At 45.9% G+C, this 20,166-nt stretch overlaps 2 protein-coding genes across 2 annotated transcripts in view; one reads left to right on the top strand and one right to left on the bottom strand.

The window, feature by feature from the left end:
• SCAPER (S-phase cyclin A-associated protein in the ER) overlaps positions 1-10,552 on the top strand; it is a 605,860-nt gene extending 595,308 nt beyond the window's left edge. Inside the window, exons 30-32 of the mRNA XM_011982670.1 lie at positions 4,588-4,779; positions 7,509-7,560; positions 10,015-10,552. Coding sequence (XP_011838060.1) covers positions 4,588-4,779; positions 7,509-7,560; positions 10,015-10,118 — 348 coding nt within the window. The 3' untranslated portion in view covers positions 10,119-10,552. The remainder of the gene's footprint in view (positions 1-4,587; positions 4,780-7,508; positions 7,561-10,014) is intronic.
• Positions 10,553-16,188: 5,636 nt separating this feature from the next.
• The window catches only part of ISL2 (ISL LIM homeobox 2), a 5,708-nt gene continuing 1,730 nt past the window's right edge, over positions 16,189-20,166 (bottom strand). Inside the window, exons 3-5 of the mRNA XM_011982723.1 lie at positions 18,097-18,719; positions 17,357-17,524; positions 16,189-16,938 (exon numbers count right to left, since the gene is read on the bottom strand). Of these exons, the coding sequence (XP_011838113.1) occupies positions 16,822-16,938; positions 17,357-17,524; positions 18,097-18,719 (908 nt within the window). The 3' untranslated portion in view covers positions 16,189-16,821. The remainder of the gene's footprint in view (positions 16,939-17,356; positions 17,525-18,096; positions 18,720-20,166) is intronic.

The following is a 20,166-nucleotide window of genomic DNA, read 5'->3' as shown; positions in this document are numbered from 1 at the left end:
AGCCACCGCGCCCGGCCCCAGAAATGGTAGCCTTTCTAATGGAACGTAATTCCGGCTGAAGTTGATGAGAAATGATGAGGATTGTGCTATGGAATGAACTACTTTCCCAAAATTCATATGTTAAAACCCTAACCTGCAATGTAGTTGTATTTCGAGATAGGGCCTTTAGAAGGTAATTAAATGAGGTTGTAAGGGCAGTGCCCTAATCCAATATGACTGATGGCCTTATAAAAGGAAAGAAGAGATCTCGCTCTCTAAATGCACTCACCAAGGAGAGACCATGTGAGCACATAGCAAGAAGGCAGCTGCAAACCAGGAAGGCCCTCACCAACCCCACCATGCTGGTTCCCTGATCTCAGACTTGCAGCCTCCAGAACTGCGGAAAATAAGTTTCTGTTGTTTAAGTGGCCCAGTCTGTGGTATATTGTTATGGCAGTCCAAGCCAACTAAGATAGTTTTGTGTTGAATCTATGAGCTTCTTCCCTCCACCGAAAATTCACCTACGGTTTCCAGGTGCCCACTAGCCCCTGCTTTGAAGACCGAAAGAGGAGCTGTGCACCCACTGTCTTCTCTCCAGAGAACGATCAGGAATAGCTCCAAGGAAGCCTTGAAGTACTCTCTCGTGTTTTTTGTTTAGTCAAAGAGTTGCCATATGATTTCTCCCAAATTCAAAATGTAGGAATATAATTTTCAGTGAGAAAGATTATATTTATTTACTGATTTATTTTTATATGTCTCCCATGTGTTTTTAAAATAGGGGGTACAAATGTACTGTTACACAGACATATTGCATAGTGATGAAGTCTGGGCTTTTAGTGTAACAGTCACCTGAATAGTATATATTGTACCCATCAGGTAATTTCTCATTCCTCACTCCCCTGCCACTTTCCCACCTTTCCCTCCCATTTCTGTTCTTTCACTCTATATGTTCACGTGTACACAGTATTTAGCTCCCACTTACAGGCAAAAACATGCGGTATTTGACTTTCTGAGTATTTCGCTTAAGATAATGGCCTCCAGATCCATCCATGTTGCTGCAAAAGACATGATTTCTTTGTTGTTGTTGTTGTTGTATGGCTGAGTAGTATTTTATGGTGTATTTATATATGCACATACATACCTCACTTTCTTTACCCAGTCATCTGTTGATGGACATTTAGGTTGGTCCATCACTTTGCTATTGTGAATAGTGCTGTCATAAACATACAAGTGTGAGTGTCTTTTCTATATGATGATTTATTTTCCTTTGGGTAGATATCCAGGTGGTAGTTCTATTTTTGGTTGAGAAACCTCCTACTGTTTTCCATAGAAGTTGTACTAATTTACATTCCCACCAACAGCATACAAGCATTCTCTTTTCTCTGTATCCCCACCAACATCTGTTATTCTTTGACTTTTTAATAATAGCCATTGTGATTGGTGTAAGATGGTATCTCATTGTGGTTTTATTTTGCATTCATCTGATGATTAGTGATGTTAAGCATTTTTGCATATGCTTGTTGGCCATTTGTATGTCAGAAATAATATATTTAAAGATCCAGCATTCTGGGTCATATTCTCATTCTTAATTGGGTACTTGGCGACACCAGTGTATACACTTTGTGAAAACTGAGCTATTCACCTAAGCGAGGTAGGTGAGTGGCCATAGGGGTATGTGTGTGTGTGTCATCAATAAAAAGGTTACTTCTTTTTAAATTCACCACCTTAAAATCCAGAGCAATGGAGCAATTTGCCCAGGGTCACAAAACCAGTTGGTAAATAAATACAAGAACCCAGATCTCCTAGCTCTTTAGTTAGCACCTATTTAAGAATCACATCCAAGAACAAGGTTCAATTTCAATGTCTTTTGATCTGAATATTGTTGGAAATTCCGTTGATTTCCTCAGAGCCCTACTCTGCATCTGAAGGTGGACATCATATTTGAAAGACTGCTTCTCATTATTATTGAGACCATGCATGCTCCCTACTTGCTCTCTCTAGCTGATGGGTGTGGCCATCAAAGAAATCTACAGGTAGTCCATTCTCTGCCGTTGGTGCAGTGCTCTGGAAAGAGTCTCTGTAGGAAGCCCCTTTATGTTTGTGTTGGCCTTGTGTACTCTGAAAGGTGAGGTAGGTGGCTGGTCAGGCTCATGGTGGTGCCTGCCTTAGGACTTATGGGCAGCCCTTTGTCTGGACAAAGGTGACAAACCGACAATTATTGACTTAGTAACAGCTCCATCAGTAAGGCAAATGAAGAGAACACCATAGTGTAAATCTGAGATGTCTCTTAATTATGCATATTTTGTTCATTGAGCAAGACTCTCATATCCCATGATGATTCTACTGACTTTGGAAAGCTCAAGCAGTCCAAGTGACATTTTACCACCTAAGGCCTAAGAGTGAATGGTGGAATGAAATAAAACTGAGCCCTGCCCTCACTTCCCCATCTATCAAAAAGCCCCTCAGACAACCCTCTCAAGACAACCCTACTCAAAACCCTGATCATCAAGGTCAGGCTGTTTGCATTCCCAGCCCTGCCCCTTGCCGCAAAGGGTAGTGCTTAGTCCAATTCAGCTGACAGTTCATCTGTGCTCATGACATCAGACTGCCACCCTCTGTGCCACAAGCCCACCTGAATTAGCCTACTGAGTGTTAGTGCTGAGGGCTGGCCCCTTCCCGAACCTCCTGATCCTGTCTCCACAATGTCTAAAATGTGGTTGGAAAAACAGCATAGACTAGATGTCCCATTCTGGCTCATAACCAAGCCATGGGATGGTAGGGTTGGGTAAAATTCCTTAGAACTCCAAGGTAACCAAACTACCTACATCCATTTGCATCTTCTGCAGTCCAGGGATTTAAAAGTAATGGCTTCTGGCAAGTCATCTCACTGCACTGCTGGTCATCTCTGTAAACGGCAGCTGATAACTAGCTCTGTTCCTTGAGGGAACCAACAGGTCCCTAAGGGGCTCTGCTTCACCCCAGTGAGGTTCAGGAGCCCAAATGGAGTAAGTTCCATTTAAGCTCTTCATGTTCTGTGCTGATATGCCAGGAACCAGGAGTTGTCTTTAACATTGTGCCTGTGCCAGCCAGACTGGCTAGTATAATATCTTTTCAATTAGCAAATCTTCCAATAATAGCATTTTAACAATGAAGTTGTAAAGAAAAAACTTGTTCTTAATTTTTGTCCAAGGAGGGGAAAAAAAGAAGACTTCTAATAATCATATCATCATAAATTCTAATGTGACCATTTGGCTGTGTTACAAAATTTGTAGCTAATAGTTAAAATAAAGATTTAAGTAAATGCTTTTATCAATAAAGTAAATGACAGGGCATATTCTTCTCAGCCAGAGTCAGAAATGGCAGCACATAGCCATGTGCTGAATTGTCACACAGTGCAAGTCTTTAAAATTCCTTCTGGATTTGGAGGTATTAACAAGTCCCTATCAACAGTCTCTAAAGGCTTTTGATGTCATTTTAGCTATTGAACGAAAATATGTGAACTATTACTTTGTTGATTTTGTTCTTAAACTAAACTGCATTATCATCTGAGAGTGTGTTCTTAAAGTATTGTTAAAAGTACTTTGAAAACTTGTAAATCCCTGTAATTTATGTTTCTCCTGCCTCTGCTGTTTCATTCTGTCCTTCTGGTTTTAATTTGAATGTAGCCCTGTCTGGGTGTGTACCTGTAAAATTGTTTTTCCAAGTACAATTTACAGTTCTGACCTTAGGTTTACAGTGTTCCTAATCTTCTAGGAGCTTCCTCCTATACCACGAAGTGGGCTTTGGGTCACCCAGCTCTTTCATATTAGAACTCTCTAACCAAGGTTACTTGAAACAGAGCTAATTTTGACCTTTCTTAGTTTATCATGGAGGCCTAGGGAGTAAACTAAGAGGGCTTCCCTGCAAGCCCATTCGTTGCATTGCCCTATTTCTTTAAATGTACACAGTTGTAAACTTAGACTGCTTCAAGACAACAGTCTCATTTATCTAAACAGTTCTCCTTTTAGACTCAGTGGCACTGATGGAAACAAAGATAAGAAGTATAGATTGGACAAAGGGTCTTTTGGAGCCTGTAACTTTTTCTGAAACTGTTCCCATTTTCCTTAGAATTAGCTTTTCTTTCTTGGACCTACCTGCATACAGAATAGATCTATCTGCATTGAGTGTATTCAGTGAGCTAAGTTAAGGGAAGACTGCAGTGGGCAGGGCCTTACTTTCTTGTGAGTGAGCTCTTTGCAGGTTTTAAGGAATATGACTACTCTGCTTTAAGGGGGCATGGGGAGCACTTTGCTAAAGCTGTGTGCATTCTGAATCCATTTCATAGGCGTCCTTAACTCCGTGGCAACTACACCTTTCATCATGGATTATAATAACTTTTAAATGAGTGCAAAACTTTCAGGATCTTTTCCTTAAGTTGGGAAATGAGATTTTTTTTTTTTTCTGCTGTTTTCAAGTATCACTTAAATTAAGCTCTGGTATGGAGTTAGGAGTCTTTTTCTTTACACTCCTTCAGCATGTTTTCCGTGGTTCTAGTCGACACTGTTGCAGGCGGGTGATGGACAGACCGGGGCGTTTTGGCAGCTGACCTGGGCTGCTCCTCCATTTCAGGTGATAGTGCAGTCCGGCCGCCACCCCACAGTGCTGCAGAAGCTCTGCCAATTGCCCTTCCAGTATTTCAGTGACCCACGGCTGATCAAAATACTGTTCCCTTCACTTATCGCTGCTTGTTACAACAATCATCAGAACAAGATCATTCTGGAGCAAGAGATGAGCTGTGTTTTACTGGCCACTTTCATTCAGGTACCTTCTACGTTATACCTAATTGTCTAGCTTTATGTGTAAACTAATGCAACAGAAACGTAAAAGTAAGCCAGCTGTTTATTTTTGCTTTCCATACTACCTTTTAAAATCTTTACATATTTATGTGCTCTAAAATTAATTTTTAAAATATCAGCATAGTTTCTGAAATATTAGTGGAACCGCAATTGGGTGTTATATAATTTCTACTTGGAGGAATTCAAGGAAAGGATATTTTTCCAGTTAATGAACTGGTAACCCGTACTCAGGAAATGTTTTTAAAAGACTGCCAGATTTCTTTAAGGCTTTAACTATTGTATTTATCTTGCTTTTATTCTAACTATAGGAAATAGATAATAATTGCTGAAGAAAGATGAATTAAAACTAGTCGTACATTTTTAAATAAATATGATTTTCATATATACATAATGTGTAAAATAAAAACCTGTTAATATTGATTTTTTTTATGTAAAACAACTTTCAAGTACAGCCTTATATTTTTCTGATCCAGTTAAATCCTGTAGGGCTAGAATCAGAATTAGTGCCATAGCAAAGTACTATTTCCACATCTAAATTAACTCAATCAACTGAAAAACCAAGTTGATTATGCTTTAACATTTGCTACTAACTCATCCTGTGAAATTTTTTGTCATTGTAGAGCATTATGTACTGAAAATCTCCCATTTCTTTCAAATGTTCCACCATAAGATGTGTTTTTGCTCCATGACACACATGTGATGAGTAGATAGTACTTTCTGGTCTTCAGAATAATGAAACAGAAAGCAGAGTTCTGTATTAGTATTCTTCCATATTCTGGTGAATATACATCTATCACTGTCAGAAGGATATGATAGTGCCCAGCTGGCTGCGAAGTACAGGATAGCCAAGGAGTTCCCGGAGCCCTCATCTTAGACAGCATTTTGAAGTTTACATTTTCCAAACTATCCTGTATTAGATAATTAATAAACACAACTAGATCAATTATGTTAGAAAAGTTTTGTTTTTGGCTTAATTGTTCTGTTTGAATCTACATTTTATTTTCTAAAAAAAAGTTAAATTAGATATTCAGATCTACAAATATGGATTTCAAAAACTGTCTTATAGTTAATATCTTAAGAAATTTTATAGTATATAACATCATATTGACACTTAGGATTCTTCATATATTTTTAGAGCCTTAGGAGTAAATTAAATAGAAAATACATTATGGGCCGGGTGTGGTGGTTCACATCTGTAATCCCAGCACTTTGGGAGGCCGGGATGGGCAGATCACTTGAGGTCAGAAGTTTGAGACAAGCCTGACCAATATAGTAAAACCCATCTCTACTAAAAATACAAAAACTAACTGACCGTGGTGGCAGGCACCTGTAATCCCAGCTACTCGGGAGGCTGAGGCAGGAGAGTTGCTTGAACCTGGGAGGTAGAGGTTGCAGTGAGCCAGTATCGCGCCACTGAACTTCAACCTGGGTGACAGAGCGAGACTCCATCAAAAAAAAAAAAGAAAAGAAAAGAAAATACAAATACATTATGGATAATTTTAAGAATGTGCTCTTTCTAAATTCAGATTATTCATTCTTTTATTCAACAGGTAATGTTTGAGTATGTAAAGTGTGCTGGGCACTGACTGCTCTAGGCACTGCAAAATACAGCAACAAATAAAACAGATAAAAATTCCTGCCTCCACAGATCTTTGATTAAAGTGGGGGACAGTCAAGCAAAAGACAAAAAAAAATTAGTAAAACAAATAGTATGTCAGATGCTATGCTAAGTGCTATGGCAATAAGTGCTGTGGAGAAAAGTAAGGCCGGAAAAGGAGCTAGGGACTTCGGGGAGATGATGTGCAGCTTTTTATGGTGTGGGCAGAGAGCCCTCAACAAAGACAGTGATGTTTGAGCGAAACCAGTTTCCTCTGTATCAGCTTAGTTCCTTATGTTTTCAACTGCATAGACAATGACTTATAATGATACAAATGATATCAGGATCTAAAGAGTATATATATATTTCTTGTGTTGATCTGATATTGATCAAAGTACTAAGTCTACCTTTATTACAAAAAAAAACTATGTATTTAACACACAAATTTTGTAAATGCTAAAAAAATGTCTTACATAGTTTATTTCAGATAGCATATTAGACTTGTGGAGTTAAATCAAGTTTCTTTCTATAAATAATTGTGCTGAAGAGAATGGATATAGATAGGATTTTTGTTTATAAAGTGGTTCCTCAAGGCCTCTATGTGTTACATTATAACTAAGTTACTAGAAAATGATATTAAAATGGGAGCGGATTGTCTTAGGTTTCTGAAGATTTACATATTATATTTACATTTCTCATTTTCCATCTACATGCAAAATTAACAAACTTTAAGATTTAGCTGCAGAATACATAGGGCTCTTATATTTGTACTTTTTAAAAAATGATCAAAATCTGTTGATATTTTAAGATAGCAAATTTGGCTTACATTCTAGTTTATTAGATAAAAAGTTATAATTTCCAAAGTAGGCAGCAAGCTGTCTCCTGGTAATAATTTAGCAAGATGTAAGTCATTACTGTTTGGTTTAAATTTATGAGAACTTGGACTACATAACATCAGTTTCTTCAGCATTTATATTTGGGCCCCAAAATACTCATACAAAAGTGGTTGCATGAATCAGAAGTATATTTAAAACCACCCTCAATGAAATTCTCTGTTCATAGCATTGATAGAAAAACACTTTTCTCTCCTCATACAGGATTTGGCACAGACTCCAGGTCAAGCAGAAAACCAGCCTTACCAACCCAAAGGTATGTCTCTATTGAAATTAAATTTCATGTGTGTGTTAGTCAAATGGACATCTTTCTTATCCTTTCCTCTGGAACTTTTACATTGTATGTACAATTTTATACATAACCTAAAATTTGAGATTCAGATACCAAGTATATTTCAGTAAGTAAAAAAATCAATTTTGTCATGAAGCATGAATGCATCCAAATATGTATAGAAATCTATGGGAGTAAAAGCACAAATATCTTTGTATAATAATCATCTCATGCAAGATATATTAAATGGTGAATAATCACTAAAGAGCTGCTTTGTAATACAGGAGCCAGATCATTAATATTGGCCCACATTACTCGCATAAATGCTGAAATCACATAGGTCTGGTTCCTTATCCATGTTCAGAATAAAGTTATCAGTAATAGTAGCCCACAATTTCCCCCTAAGTTCGAGTACTTGAACTTTTGTTTTGAAAATAATTGTTTTACATGGAGAAAAAGTCATCAAATTGGCAAAGTCCAGGGCAAAAGATTTACAAGTTTTTTTTTTTCCTATAGCATTCCTGCTGGGGTGTTTGCTGTGATCAGAGTCAGAGATTTAGAATTGTTACCGCATTTTTACTTTATTAAATATTCTGCTACCCAGACTGTAATTGAGAAGTACAAGTTGCTCTTTGGCGGTTATGACAGCATCTCTGATGAATGAGACCCTAATCCAGATCTTCTTCAATTCTTCCATTAATTTAATAGTCTTTAAAGTGGCCATTTAGAGGTACACTCCCAGCAGGACCCTTTAGGGTACCCACCAAGAAACCCTTACTTGGTGGGGGTTGGGGGTGTTACCTTGGACTCTTTCACACACACAAAAAAAGTCCTGTACAGTGGACAGGTGTTGAAAAGTGCAAAGAAAATATAACTAAAGCTGTTACAATATCATGAAGAAAAAAAAAAAGACATTTTATTGACTCAGGCACCCAGAAAAGTTAAACAGAAGGCTATGCGACTTTTCAGAAATTCAAGTCAACATCCTTGTCGGTACCATTTGTCTGAGCAAGAATTAGTCTGCAAGTTCAGTTCTGCCCTGACCCAGTCACAGCCCTTTTTGTTTTGTTTTGTTCTGTTTTGTTTAACTACTGGCGGATACTTGGGAGAAATCAGCAAAATGTGTTACTATTCTTACAATTTTATTTTGAATAAATTAAAATGCTTGGAAAAATCTATTTATTTTCAGTTGTACAGCAGTTTTGTTTTGTTTTGTTTGCCACTAAGAAGTATAAGCATTTTTTTCTTACTCTTTCTCCTGATCATAAAGATGAGTCACAATTTGTTACATGGTCTGGAAGACACAGTCCCAGAAGCTGCCTCTGTCTGCTTGGTGGACTGAGGCCTGTGGAAGTGAACCTTCTTTCTTTTCCAAGGGACCATCTTCCCTGATATTCATGCTTTCCCCAGTTACAGTAGGCTTAACTCACAGAACAGCAAATAGGGAATTGGTCTCTCCTTTGCTCAGAAAGGGTCATCACTATGTTAATGACAGCTCATAATATGTTGCTTTTTTTTTTTTTTTAAATGATGATGCCTCACTAAGTTGCCAGTTTGCAACTTGGATTATTTGTTCCCCTTTTGCCTAGATTAAGTCCCCATAAAATGTCTCAAGATATTTTGAGTTCATTGTCCAGGTAAACCTTTAAGTATAAAAGCAGCTCTTGGTAACACCACATTCTTATTGCCCAGGAAGAATTTTGGTTTTCAAATACCCACTGCCTGTCTAGCTGCAATTGTTTACTTTACCTATGCCACTGGCCAGTAAAGCTCCTATCATTCATTCCTACTGCTTTGTTAGATAGGCAGTGCCAGATTTGAATAATTTTAAAGATATACTTAAACTACATTCATGTTTTAAATTAAATAGACTTTCAGAAAACGTCATCATTTACATAAAGTTTTCCCCTTTCATGGCTAACTTAAGGATAGAATATAGGACTGTCATTTTAGTTTGTTCACCTTTTTTTTTTTTTTTTTTTTGAGACAGGGTCTATGTTGCCTATCCTGGAGTGCAGTGACTACTCACAGGTGCGACCATAGCAAACTATAGCCTCTAACTCCTGGGCTTAAGCAGTCCCCCTACTGCAGCCTTCCAGATAGCTGGAACTACAGCCATGCACCACTGTGCTTGCCTGGTTGCTAATTTTTTTCTCATTGTGGAGTCCAAAAACATCTTTTTTTGTAATTTATGTAAGAGTTAATGTCTGAATATGTTAAAGCACAAACTGGATTGTGGTTAAAATATGTCATATATTTTATACTACAGATAGATTGATACACAAAGATCAATCACCTTATTTACCTAAAATGTGTCATGGTTTATTTGAAGTGGATATCTCCATTTTATACTCAGATATCAAAATAAGTTTAATTTATGAACCTTCAAAGAATTTAACCCTCTTTTATTTCACTTTTTTCTCTTTTTTTCCCCCTCAGGGAAATGCCTTGGTTCCCAAGACTATCTTGAGCTGGCTAACAGATTTCCTCAGCAGGCCTGGGAAGAAGCTCGACAGTTTTTCTTGAAAAAAGAGAAAAAATAAATGTTTTGGTTGATTCTGTATTTGAGTACCCTTGTTAATATTTTAAATTGTTCAAACAAACATTCTAATTGTTCCTTAAGAACTCATTTTCACATGTTTATACTCTCCCCACACTGTAGATATGGCATGTACTTTACACTATTTATAATGACTGTAGATACTTGAATGTTCTACTTGCTAATTTTGCAAGTTGAGTGTATTTCATTTATGCAAAATATCTTGGAGTTTGATAACTTTCATCTTATGATAATATATACTTTGCATTTGTAATATTGGTGAAAGTAGACATAAAATTAGCAAGTCTGTTTTGTTGTAATAAAATAACTTATTCTGTTTTCATTGTTGACTTTTCATGTTAAGGAAATATGAATCTGAAAGAAAAATGTTAACTCCACCCCTTGAAGTATCTTAAATAAAGACTTAATTAAAGTTTACCTGCTCTAAATTTAACTTTTAAAGGTCTACGGTAAAGATATTTGCAACACTTTTACATTGTGACTACATAATATGTTTTGGAGACTATTTGAAATCAACTTAGGGCATTGTATTCATTGGTCTGACTGAGAACCTCTCTTGGCATTGCCAAGCTGAAATTATTCTCCTAAGTAAAAATTAGTGATAAAAAAGATGTGTCCTAGTGAATCACCCTAGAGTATTTTCTCTCATGGTTGTGAAATGAAGCAACGCTGAAGTAAAAGTCACACAAAAGGTCGAAATGGTTCTGAATGAGTTTCACACAACTCCTGTTCACTTCTCAGTGTCTGCCTGGAGATGTTGACCTTTTCATGTCTTGTTCTCATCGTTTCTCCACCTTAAGCTCACAGTCAGTGCTAAGCCGTTCACTGAGTGACATCAGTAGTAATTTCTGTCAGATAATGATCAAACATTACCAAGAAAAAAGATCCGGTTGGGAAAAAAATATGTGAAAATGTATTCGACTCGGAGACTACGGAGCGGGGAGGGACTGGAAAATACAGAAGTTTTATGTTTTTCAAAATCAAACTTACCCACCTAGTGTTCTGGACTCTTCTTATTTGGAGCCTCACAGAGCTGCCGGGTTACATATTTGCTATATTTTACTTCTTTGAAAACAGAAAATTAAAAGGTCTGGTTTAAAAAAAAAAAAAAAAAGCGAGCTCCTCCCTATGCGATCGGCGCCCCAGCCGCCGCGGGACCCTGGCGTCTCCGGGGCTCAGCCCAGCCAATACCCCACCCCGCGGGTCTCCAGCGCCGCGCTCCGGCTCGAGGGCGGGGACCGGCAGCTCCAAGCCAGAGGGACGGGCTCTAGGGCCACCCCTCCCGCCTCGCGTGGCGACTCCGCCGCTGGGCACCGGGGAGCGGGACCCAGGACTCCAGCCGCCGGCCGCGGGTGCTCAGCAACTCCCGGAGCCGCAGGGCCGGGCTGAGCTCCGCGCCTGCGAGGCCGAGGGGTGGCCCCTGGCGCCCCCAATGCTCCTCCCGGGCGGGGGCTGCCGCGGGCCCAGCGAGCGACCCCGGGGAAGGAGGCAGGTGTCGGCGGCAGGCTCCTTCCACACCTGGAACAGGAGTTCCCAAAGCTCGCTGGCCCCGCGCTCTCGAGGCGTGGACGCAGCATCCTTGCAGCTGAAAAGAATCATCAAGTATAAGATTTCCTGCAAGACGCTTCACAATAGAATATACTTATCTGGTCGGAAATTTGCCAGAAGCCATAAATAATTGAGACAGCTGTGACTAACCTCCCAGAAAGCATACCAGAATTCGCAATTAAACATTTAATTGAACGGTCTCATTGCCCCCTCGTCCCGGAGAGGAGGAGGAGTGAGAAGCAAACCCAGGCCCCACCCAGCCGGGAGCCTGCGCGGCTCCAGCCCGGGAGCGCCCCGGTGCCTCCCGGCGCACGCGGTTCCTGGGAGTCTCGAGTTCGCTGCTTTCGGGCGCCCTGGCCCGGCCCGGACAATGTAAGCTCCAGCTCCCTGGGCTTTTCCGGCTTCTAAACCCTCCGGGGCTCGAAGGAGCGCAACGCCCAGGTGAGCGCAGCCGCGTCTCGTTGCAGCTTGCGAGGACGCAGTGCCGCCACAGGTTGCTTTCTCCCGGGGCGAGGGCCGCCCCGCGGTTCTTCCGAGGCTGAGGGGCCGCAGCGGAGACCGCTGGGCGGAGGCGAAAGGCCTCTGCTGGGCCCAGCCTGTGAAGTTGACGGTGCGACTGGGCGTGCTCGGTGTGAAAGCGACAACTTCGCCCCGGCTTTACAGCCCAGAATTTGAGTCAGGTAGGAGAGGCTGCCGAGGCCCGGGGGCAGCGACGTTCGAACGCTCAGCGGCGTTGCCCAAGCCAATTCCCCGCAGCGGCAGCGGCTCCCTTCCCCCGGAGCTCTGCGGAACACGCAGCCCCAGAGGCGCAACTAGACGTCAGAGCCGCAGCTTTGGGCCCGGCCACTCTCCCGCCCTCCAGACTCCAGCAGTCGCGCGGCTGGCACCTCGAACCCTGAACCTGGCCCCGGGAAGCCTCGGTCCAACCGCGGCCTTCCTGGGTTATTTCTTCCAGGGCTCTTTGCCACGCTCTGGGAAGTCTTGAGTCTCGATAATCTGGGAAGAAATTACTCCTCACAATCCCCTATTCTTCCACTTCCTCGTCCCTGCTCCCTCCCCCCACGCCCGAACCCGGGGGTCTCCAGTTGGCTACTCTCAAACCACGCCTTAAACACGCTCTTTCCCAACGGGGAACCGGCCTTCCTGAGCTCCTGCCGGCCCCTGGGCTCACGCCTTGACCCACTGCCCGCTGGCTCTGACCTTCTGGACCAGGAGGCACCGAGGCAGATGGCTGGATTCACCTCGCACTCCCGCCTCTCTGGCAGGATTGTTGCTGGGGCCCCGAATGTGCTTTATACATTGAGCCGCTCCCCACCCAACTCCACATCTGGATCCCAATGGAGTATTTCCTGGTTGTGCCCTTGCTCTCATTACTACTCTCAACCTAGCTCTATTAATCTGCATCTTTCATGCACAGTCTCCATCAACAAGGTGCCAGTCTGTACTTGGCCACTCAATCCTCATAACTGCACTGAATCCCAGTATTTTCAAGAAAGTTTACTTTTACATCCATCAGACCCCGATTTAAAAGCCTCTAATCTTTCCCGCATCAGCTTAATAAACTCTGAATTTCCTGCTTTTATCACCACTCCACTGGGAGCTTCTCTGCAGATATTCATCCATTGTTTCTCTCTCTAGCATGCTGCTATTTGGGTAATTCTCTTGCTCTCTTTGGTGAACACCCATGAGAAAGCACAGTTAACTAAATGTGTGGCCATCTATGTCCTCCCCTAGGCAGAAGAGGTAGAACCTCAAATTTTCTAGAGAACGATCTTAGACAATATCCATTTAAACGCTGTATTTGCAGCTGACAAAATTGAGCTTTGTTATTCCACATTCAAAACATAAAGCCTGATTTCTGTTCCACAATCCATTAAATATTAAAGTTTGTTGGGAATACTGCCACAGGGACTGAATTTCCCAGAATTATGCAGTCTTTCAATATGTATTAAATTTTGTGTAAAAACTTACAGCCATAAACTTTCCATGTCTGGGAATCCCTTTCCTGCCTCAATTGCATAGAGCTATCCAAATTAATAGTTAAGTCTTCTGAGAAAATCATATTCTAAAGTGAATCTAGCTAAATAACTCCCACTTTCCACCTATGGCCTCTTTTATTGAATTGAGTTTTTACTACACAACTGGGTATCTCATGTTAAAAGTTCAGTAAGCATAAAATACAACACTTGTAATTGTTACAGGTAATTTAATTTACGGGGAAATCCCTACTGTATTACAGAAGATGTTTAAAGATGACCTGGAAACCAGTAAAACTGATATTTATTAACGTAACTAACCAAGCGTAGATGTGACACCTCACTAGGGACCATTGTAATAAGGCTTCAGAGTTGAACCCTTTCCCTGGAAACCCAGAGAGAAAACGATGCACCCCTTTAGGTGGGTAGCAACTATGGGAGAGAAAAGCTTGTAATGTTTTATACAGTGATACAGAGAGATGCAGGAATCTTAACACACAATAGCCACTTTTATCTAAGTAACTTCCCAGTATTCAAAAAAGACACAATCATATAAATACCAAAAAAAGAGAAATTCGATTTTTGATTCATGGATGATGAGGAAAGAGATAACTAATGTTAGACGGTTCCATTCATAGCGTTAAAACACTGCAATCTATCAAAAGCAAAAATTCAGAGCTAACCATTAATGAAATTCCTTATTCAATAACCTGTTATTTCCTTTTTAATAAAAAATAAGAAAACCCAAATATTCTGGATAAATCAGAAGTTTTTGAAAGTGAGATTTAGTGGAAGTTTTAGCCCCCTGTCTAATGGCCAGCCAGAAGGTAAAAGAAATCTGTATTTGTTTGGGAAGGAATGGTCTAAGTTAAAGGAAGGAAGCCTCAAAGAACCCAGACCTGATTATTAAAGCCATTTCTGGGCACTTGAGAGGTAAAGCTGGTCCTCATTAACTCTGCGTATCTCTTGCCTTATCTCTAAGTTTGCAGCACCATTTCCTATATCCCAAAGAAGGGGAATGTCCCCTTTAATATTTGTGCTAGCGTCACCTTGACATTCAGGAAGTAAAATATAAATGCAGCTCCATTTTCCCACCTCCTCCCATTTTCTTTCAGTAATTGCCAGCAAGCCTTCTATCATCTGGAAGTGGGGTGGTGGGAGTGTGAAGGAATTCTGCCAAAAGTGCTGCTGAAAAACCCACAGTGGCCTCTGGCCATCCAAGTAGCCATGGTTAACAGAAGGCACCTACTTCTCTAAAGACTACCTGGCCCCCCAGACACGTTTTCCTTGCCAGCCTCTACCTAAGCTAAAATGGCAACCATCCCCTACCCAGTGAGGGCGTTGCCCACTTTAAAAACAACCTTGGACAAAGGATACGCTTGTGGGTCCCTTAACTCGGGGACCAGGAAACGGCAACTCAACGCCAGAGGTTCTTACAACAGCGGTGAAGGCTGGTGTTGGAAAAGAACTGTCCCAGGCTGCCAAAGGGTTAAATATCTGTGAAGAGTAAAACCTGAGCCTCCATGAGTTTTTTTTTTTCTTCTTCTTCTTTCTTTCTTTTTGGGTTTTTTGCTTTTGTATGTGCGCGCTTGCCCCGGGGGCCTACTGGAGATTCAGTATCTCTCGGTTATTTCCTGCGATCACTAAAGCCGGTTTTCAAGAAAACAAGTAGCAGGGGTTTGAAATGTCACACCAAGTGACCTGGGCACGGCATATCCAGGGGCCATTCCCAGCCCCCCACCCACCCGGGCCACCCCAGACCCCCTCCACTTCGGTCTGGAAAGAAAATAAACCAAGGACACGCCAGACTGGTTCTGGGTGGACTTATTTTCCTGGCAGCCGCCCTCCTAGCGGGGGCTCGTTGCGGCCCCTCGGTGTATCGCTTGCAGGTGATGCCAAACGCAGATAAGCAGCCGCCGCCCGGCCCCGCCTCTGTCTAGACTGGGGAATTAATAAATGCCGCGGATTGATCACGTCGCGCATCCACTCCGGGAACAGCGCGCAGCAAGGCCCGTCACGGCCGCCCGGTCTGGCCGAGGTCGGCCTTGCTGCTGGGCCGCAGGGCCAGAGGCAGCGCGCGGGGCTTCGAGCCTCACCCAGAGCCGCGGACCGCCGGGGAAGGAAGCGCCGGGAGGGCCGGCAGCGCCGAACGAGAGTGGGGCTAGGAGCTTGGCGGGCGCCATGCCAAGGCCGGTTCCAGGAGCGGGGCACGCCCTTGCCGGCATGACCCTAGGCCGGAGTCCGCCGCTCAGCTGCCACGAGCGCTGCAGGTTTCCCGCCTAAATGAGTCCCGCCTCCTGCCCGCGGGTCTCCGCCGCCAGTTGCCCAGGGGTCGCCAGTGGGGCATGCCTGCTTCTGCGAGGGCCTCAGCGCGCATGCGCCCAGCCCACCCCTCGGCCGCGCCCAATCCCCACCCGGCCCGCCCCGCCCGCAGCACGCGGAGCTCCGGCAGCCGACGCCAGCCAGACCTGTGGACTTGCCTCCTCCCGCACTCCTGCCGCGCCAACAGCACACGGGAGCGGCGTCACACCGGGTTATTATTTTTTATTAAGATCAAAATACGAGTCCCATTATGAACTGGCTATTCTCACAATAAATAACAATAACTTACGTTTGTTTGTTCGGCAAAGGCTCACACACTCTGTCCTCCGTGGAATAACTTAAAACACTTTCAAGGCCAGTCTGGTTTCTACTGTTTCCCAGCAATCATGCGCTTTGGGAGTTTGAGTGTCTGTTCCTCTGAGTTATCCCCTTCCTCTTCCCCGCTAGAGCCCAGGCGAAGACGCCAGGGAGCGCGGAGCGGGGGCAGGGCGGGGGTCCACGTGGGCGAGCTCGGGGCCGGCCGAGGTGGGGATACAGGTGGGGCGTGGAGGGACAGAGCGGCGGCCACGCGGAGAGGAGAGGGCAGAGCTAACTCTGGTAAATCCCAAATTCTGGTTTTTAAAAAGTAAAGAGTCCTCGGAGCAGGAGTCTGCCGTCTGGTGAAAGCAGGTTGCATCCTGGCACCTTGGGCTGTCCAGACCGTTTCTCTCGGTCCTCTCTCATAAATAACAATAGAATAATCACGAAGGCGAGAGAGCTTTCGGAACTGGAATGGCCTGAGCATGGGTGTCTCATGCAGGGAGCATGCGAGGTCCGCGGGCTGGCAGGGAGGGGTCCCCCTCACGTCTCCACGGGACTCGGCACCATACTGTTGGGGGTGTCCGGGAGCTGCGAGGACAGGGAGGTCACGTCGCTGCCGGAGGAGTTGCCTAGGGAGCCGGACTCGGAGAAGGAGACCTGGGGCAGCGGAAACACCGGGAACAGGCAGGTGAAGAGGCACCCGAGCTGGTGCTCCAGGGCCGCGTGCTCCGAGTCGGGGAATGTCCCTTGGGGACCGGTCGCCGGCTGAGAGCAAGCCCAGCGGAGGAGGAGGCCAGGTCCCCAGGCGCACGCAGGGCGGGATTAGGGCGGGGGGAGCGGGTTGGTTAATTCTGCGACCTCTCTTGTGCGCACTTTAATCCAGGGAGACCTGGTTTAGGGTGCGTAATGGGCCGAGGTGAGGTTTCAGAGCCCGCCACTGTTCCCCCTCCCCCACCGCCTAGGGCTGTCCCCAGCCCCTCAGCCCAAGGCTACCCCCTCCCCTCTCTGCCAGGCTAAGTGGCTAAATCCCCAACCCGCAGAGTACCGAGGTCGGGCGGGTAGGGCAGGGCCTCACCAGCTGCTGGAAGGCGGGTTGGTCCAGGTCGCTCTGGAGGGCAAATTCGCTGAGCGCCTTCCACGGCGGCTGGTACGTCTGCACCTCCACTGCGCTGCCCTGCACAGCGTTCTCATGGCGGATGGGGCTGCCCGCCACCAGGGGCGTCCCGGTCAGTCCCTGAAGGCTCTGTGGGGCAAGCAGAAGGCCTTGGGTGCTCGAGTTAGGTCTGGCCTTTTGTGCCACCTTTGAGACTGGAGCTCCAGGCCCTGAGTGATTTAGGGTCTGCATTACTTTGTGGGGAGGTGCACACTCCACCGCATCGGAAGAGCCCTTTCTCCACTGGGGACCTGCGGGGGCTGCAAACTTGCCACGATAGGTCAGCCTCGGTGCTGGGAGCCAACCAGCCGGTGAGGAAAGGCAAGGCCTGCACTCCCACCCTTCTGCAGCTGCGGACAGAGGGACACAACCCACCAGCCCGACTGGCGGGCGCTGCGCACAGCCATGCCGCTCCGGGCTCCGCCAGCGCCCGGGACCCGCAACGCGGGGCTGCACCTGGGGCAAGGAGAAACCCCGATCCCAGACAAAATAGGAAGCCCCAAATCCAAGGGAAGCCTAGCTCTGAAGGCACAGACATACACCATCTGGAGCGCCCAGTTCTGCCTGGATCTCCCAGGGCTCGCCCAGAAAAGGGCACACAGATACCGCGGCGGAAGCGCAGGCCCCACCCAACTCGAGCCTTCGGCCCCGCGGCCGCTCACCGTCTTGTCGCTGTGCTGCTGCTGCTGCAGCTGCTTCATGAGAATGGATTTCTTCTTGTCCTTGCAGCGCTTGTTCTGGAACCAGACGCGGATGACCCGCGGGCTCAGGCCGGTCATCTCCACCAGCTGCTCCTTCATGAGAGCGTCGGGCCGCGGGTTGGCGGCGTAGCAGGTCCGCAGAGTGTGCAGCTGCTTCTCGTTCAGCACAGTCCGCACGCGGGTCGTCTTCTCCGTCTGCTTGTGCACGTGCGGGCGCAACGCGGGCTGCCGGCCCGACCCAGCATCTGCCAGGACAGGGTGGGGCCAGAGGTTAGCGAGGGGCCGCCACCCACCCGCCCGGAGCCCAACCTCAGGGCGGCCGAGCCCCCCGGGGCCCGATTTCGTTTCTGTTTTATTTTGTTTATTTCGTTTAATTGTTCGTCTTCCTCTCCATCTGTTCGCCTTACGCGGAGAGAGCTGTGCATTTTCGTTCTTTCTCTCGCTCCCAGGCCGGACTGCCCCGCAGCGATCTCTCCCGAGCTCAAGCAGGGCGAGGGAGCTCGGCGACAGGCCGCTGCGGGGAGTGAGTGGCCGCTCAGGGATGTGCCTCTTCCAGTCACAGGACCCTCGGAACGAGCGAAGCCCTCCGGAAGAAGTCCGGAAGAAGTCGGAGTTTCAGAGGAAGAGGAAAGAGGCTCGCCCAGGACTCTGGAGGGGGAAAGGGAACGACGTGGACCGGGGGCGAGGTGCTGCTCAGGGGACTGGGTGGGAGGTGCGCATATCCTGGGGGCCTACGAGGGCCCTTCCCTCCTTCAGAGCCCATTTGGACAGGGCACATGTGTAGAAGGGTACATGTGTAGAAGACTCATCCAGGGTTATGGACGGGCCTCCAGGGCCTGCAACAGTTCCTTCCTGCCCGCCCTTGGGCTTCCGCCCCGGTCTCCTTCCTCAAGGCTCCAGGTTCCCCAGCCCAGTGGCCTCCCACCCACCACGCTGGTGAGCAGCCGCTGGCACTCTCCTCGCTTGGCCCCAGGTTCTCTCCATCCCGGGGAAACAGTGACTGATTCCAGAGCCTGCAGCCTGAAGCCCGAAACAAACAAAGGGGAGCCTCTCCGAGATCCCAGATGGGGGTGCACTGAATACCCGCTTCCTCCCATTTCACATCTCTATTCTACATTCCCGACCTACACACCTTGGATCTATACTGCACCATTTAGGTTTATGTTCCCCTCTACGCATTTCTAGATCTGGACAAATATTTATAAATAGCCCATCCAGCCCAATTTCCTCTTTCTATAGGGAGGAAGTGGAGATCCAGAGAGGGTAGGAGTGGGGCAAGGCCATACAGCACCGAGAGGCCCAGCCTGGTCTGCGGATCTGTGCTGCAGGCCTATGGCTACCTGGGGGAAACTGCCCTGCTTGGGGCGGAGGCACCGCTGTTTCTGTTCAGCCCTACCTGCCCATTATACACTCAGACCCCATCTCTGGGCAGCTACTGATTAGGACCCAGAATATTCCAGTGAGAGTCCAATATGCATTGATAACACTCCCCCTTCCCCAGAAGAACCTGGCTAAATTGTTCATCAAACTGGGCCTCAAAACAAGACGGCAAAAACCCCTCTTTGTTGGGTTCTTGGCTCCTGGCTGACCAAGCCCCTGCCCAGCTCCCAGTTGGGAGCTGCGTTACTTACACAAATACCCCTGAGCAAACCTTCCCCTCTGATAATAACACATATTCCTCCAAGAAATTCCTAATACAAGCCCCAAGACGGACACCACTTAATATTCCCTGTTGTCATCCACTATTCTGCTCCTAGCACTGTGCCCTGCATGTTCCTGGTCATGGAGAACACGATTCTGCACAATTCCCCATGCTCACTCATATGCACGCGCAGTTTCTCCCGGGCACACGAGAACACACACAACCTTGTTCCCAGCACACAGTTCCGCACTAATACAGAAAAACACTATCCCGGCAGACCCAACCACACACAACTGACAACTTCTCGTTAGGGACACAAGCACGCAAGCACACCCCGCTCACCCCGGCGCAAGCCCCGCGCTTACCTGGCAGATGCAGGCCGCGGGAGC

Source organism: Mandrillus leucophaeus, unplaced genomic scaffold (genome assembly GCF_000951045.1).
Source record: "Mandrillus leucophaeus isolate KB7577 unplaced genomic scaffold, Mleu.le_1.0 Scaffold241, whole genome shotgun sequence".
Taxonomy (NCBI): domain Eukaryota; kingdom Metazoa; phylum Chordata; class Mammalia; order Primates; family Cercopithecidae; genus Mandrillus; species Mandrillus leucophaeus.
The sequence above is the reverse complement of the archived record's forward strand: the minus strand, read 5'-3'. Positions and strand labels throughout refer to the sequence as shown.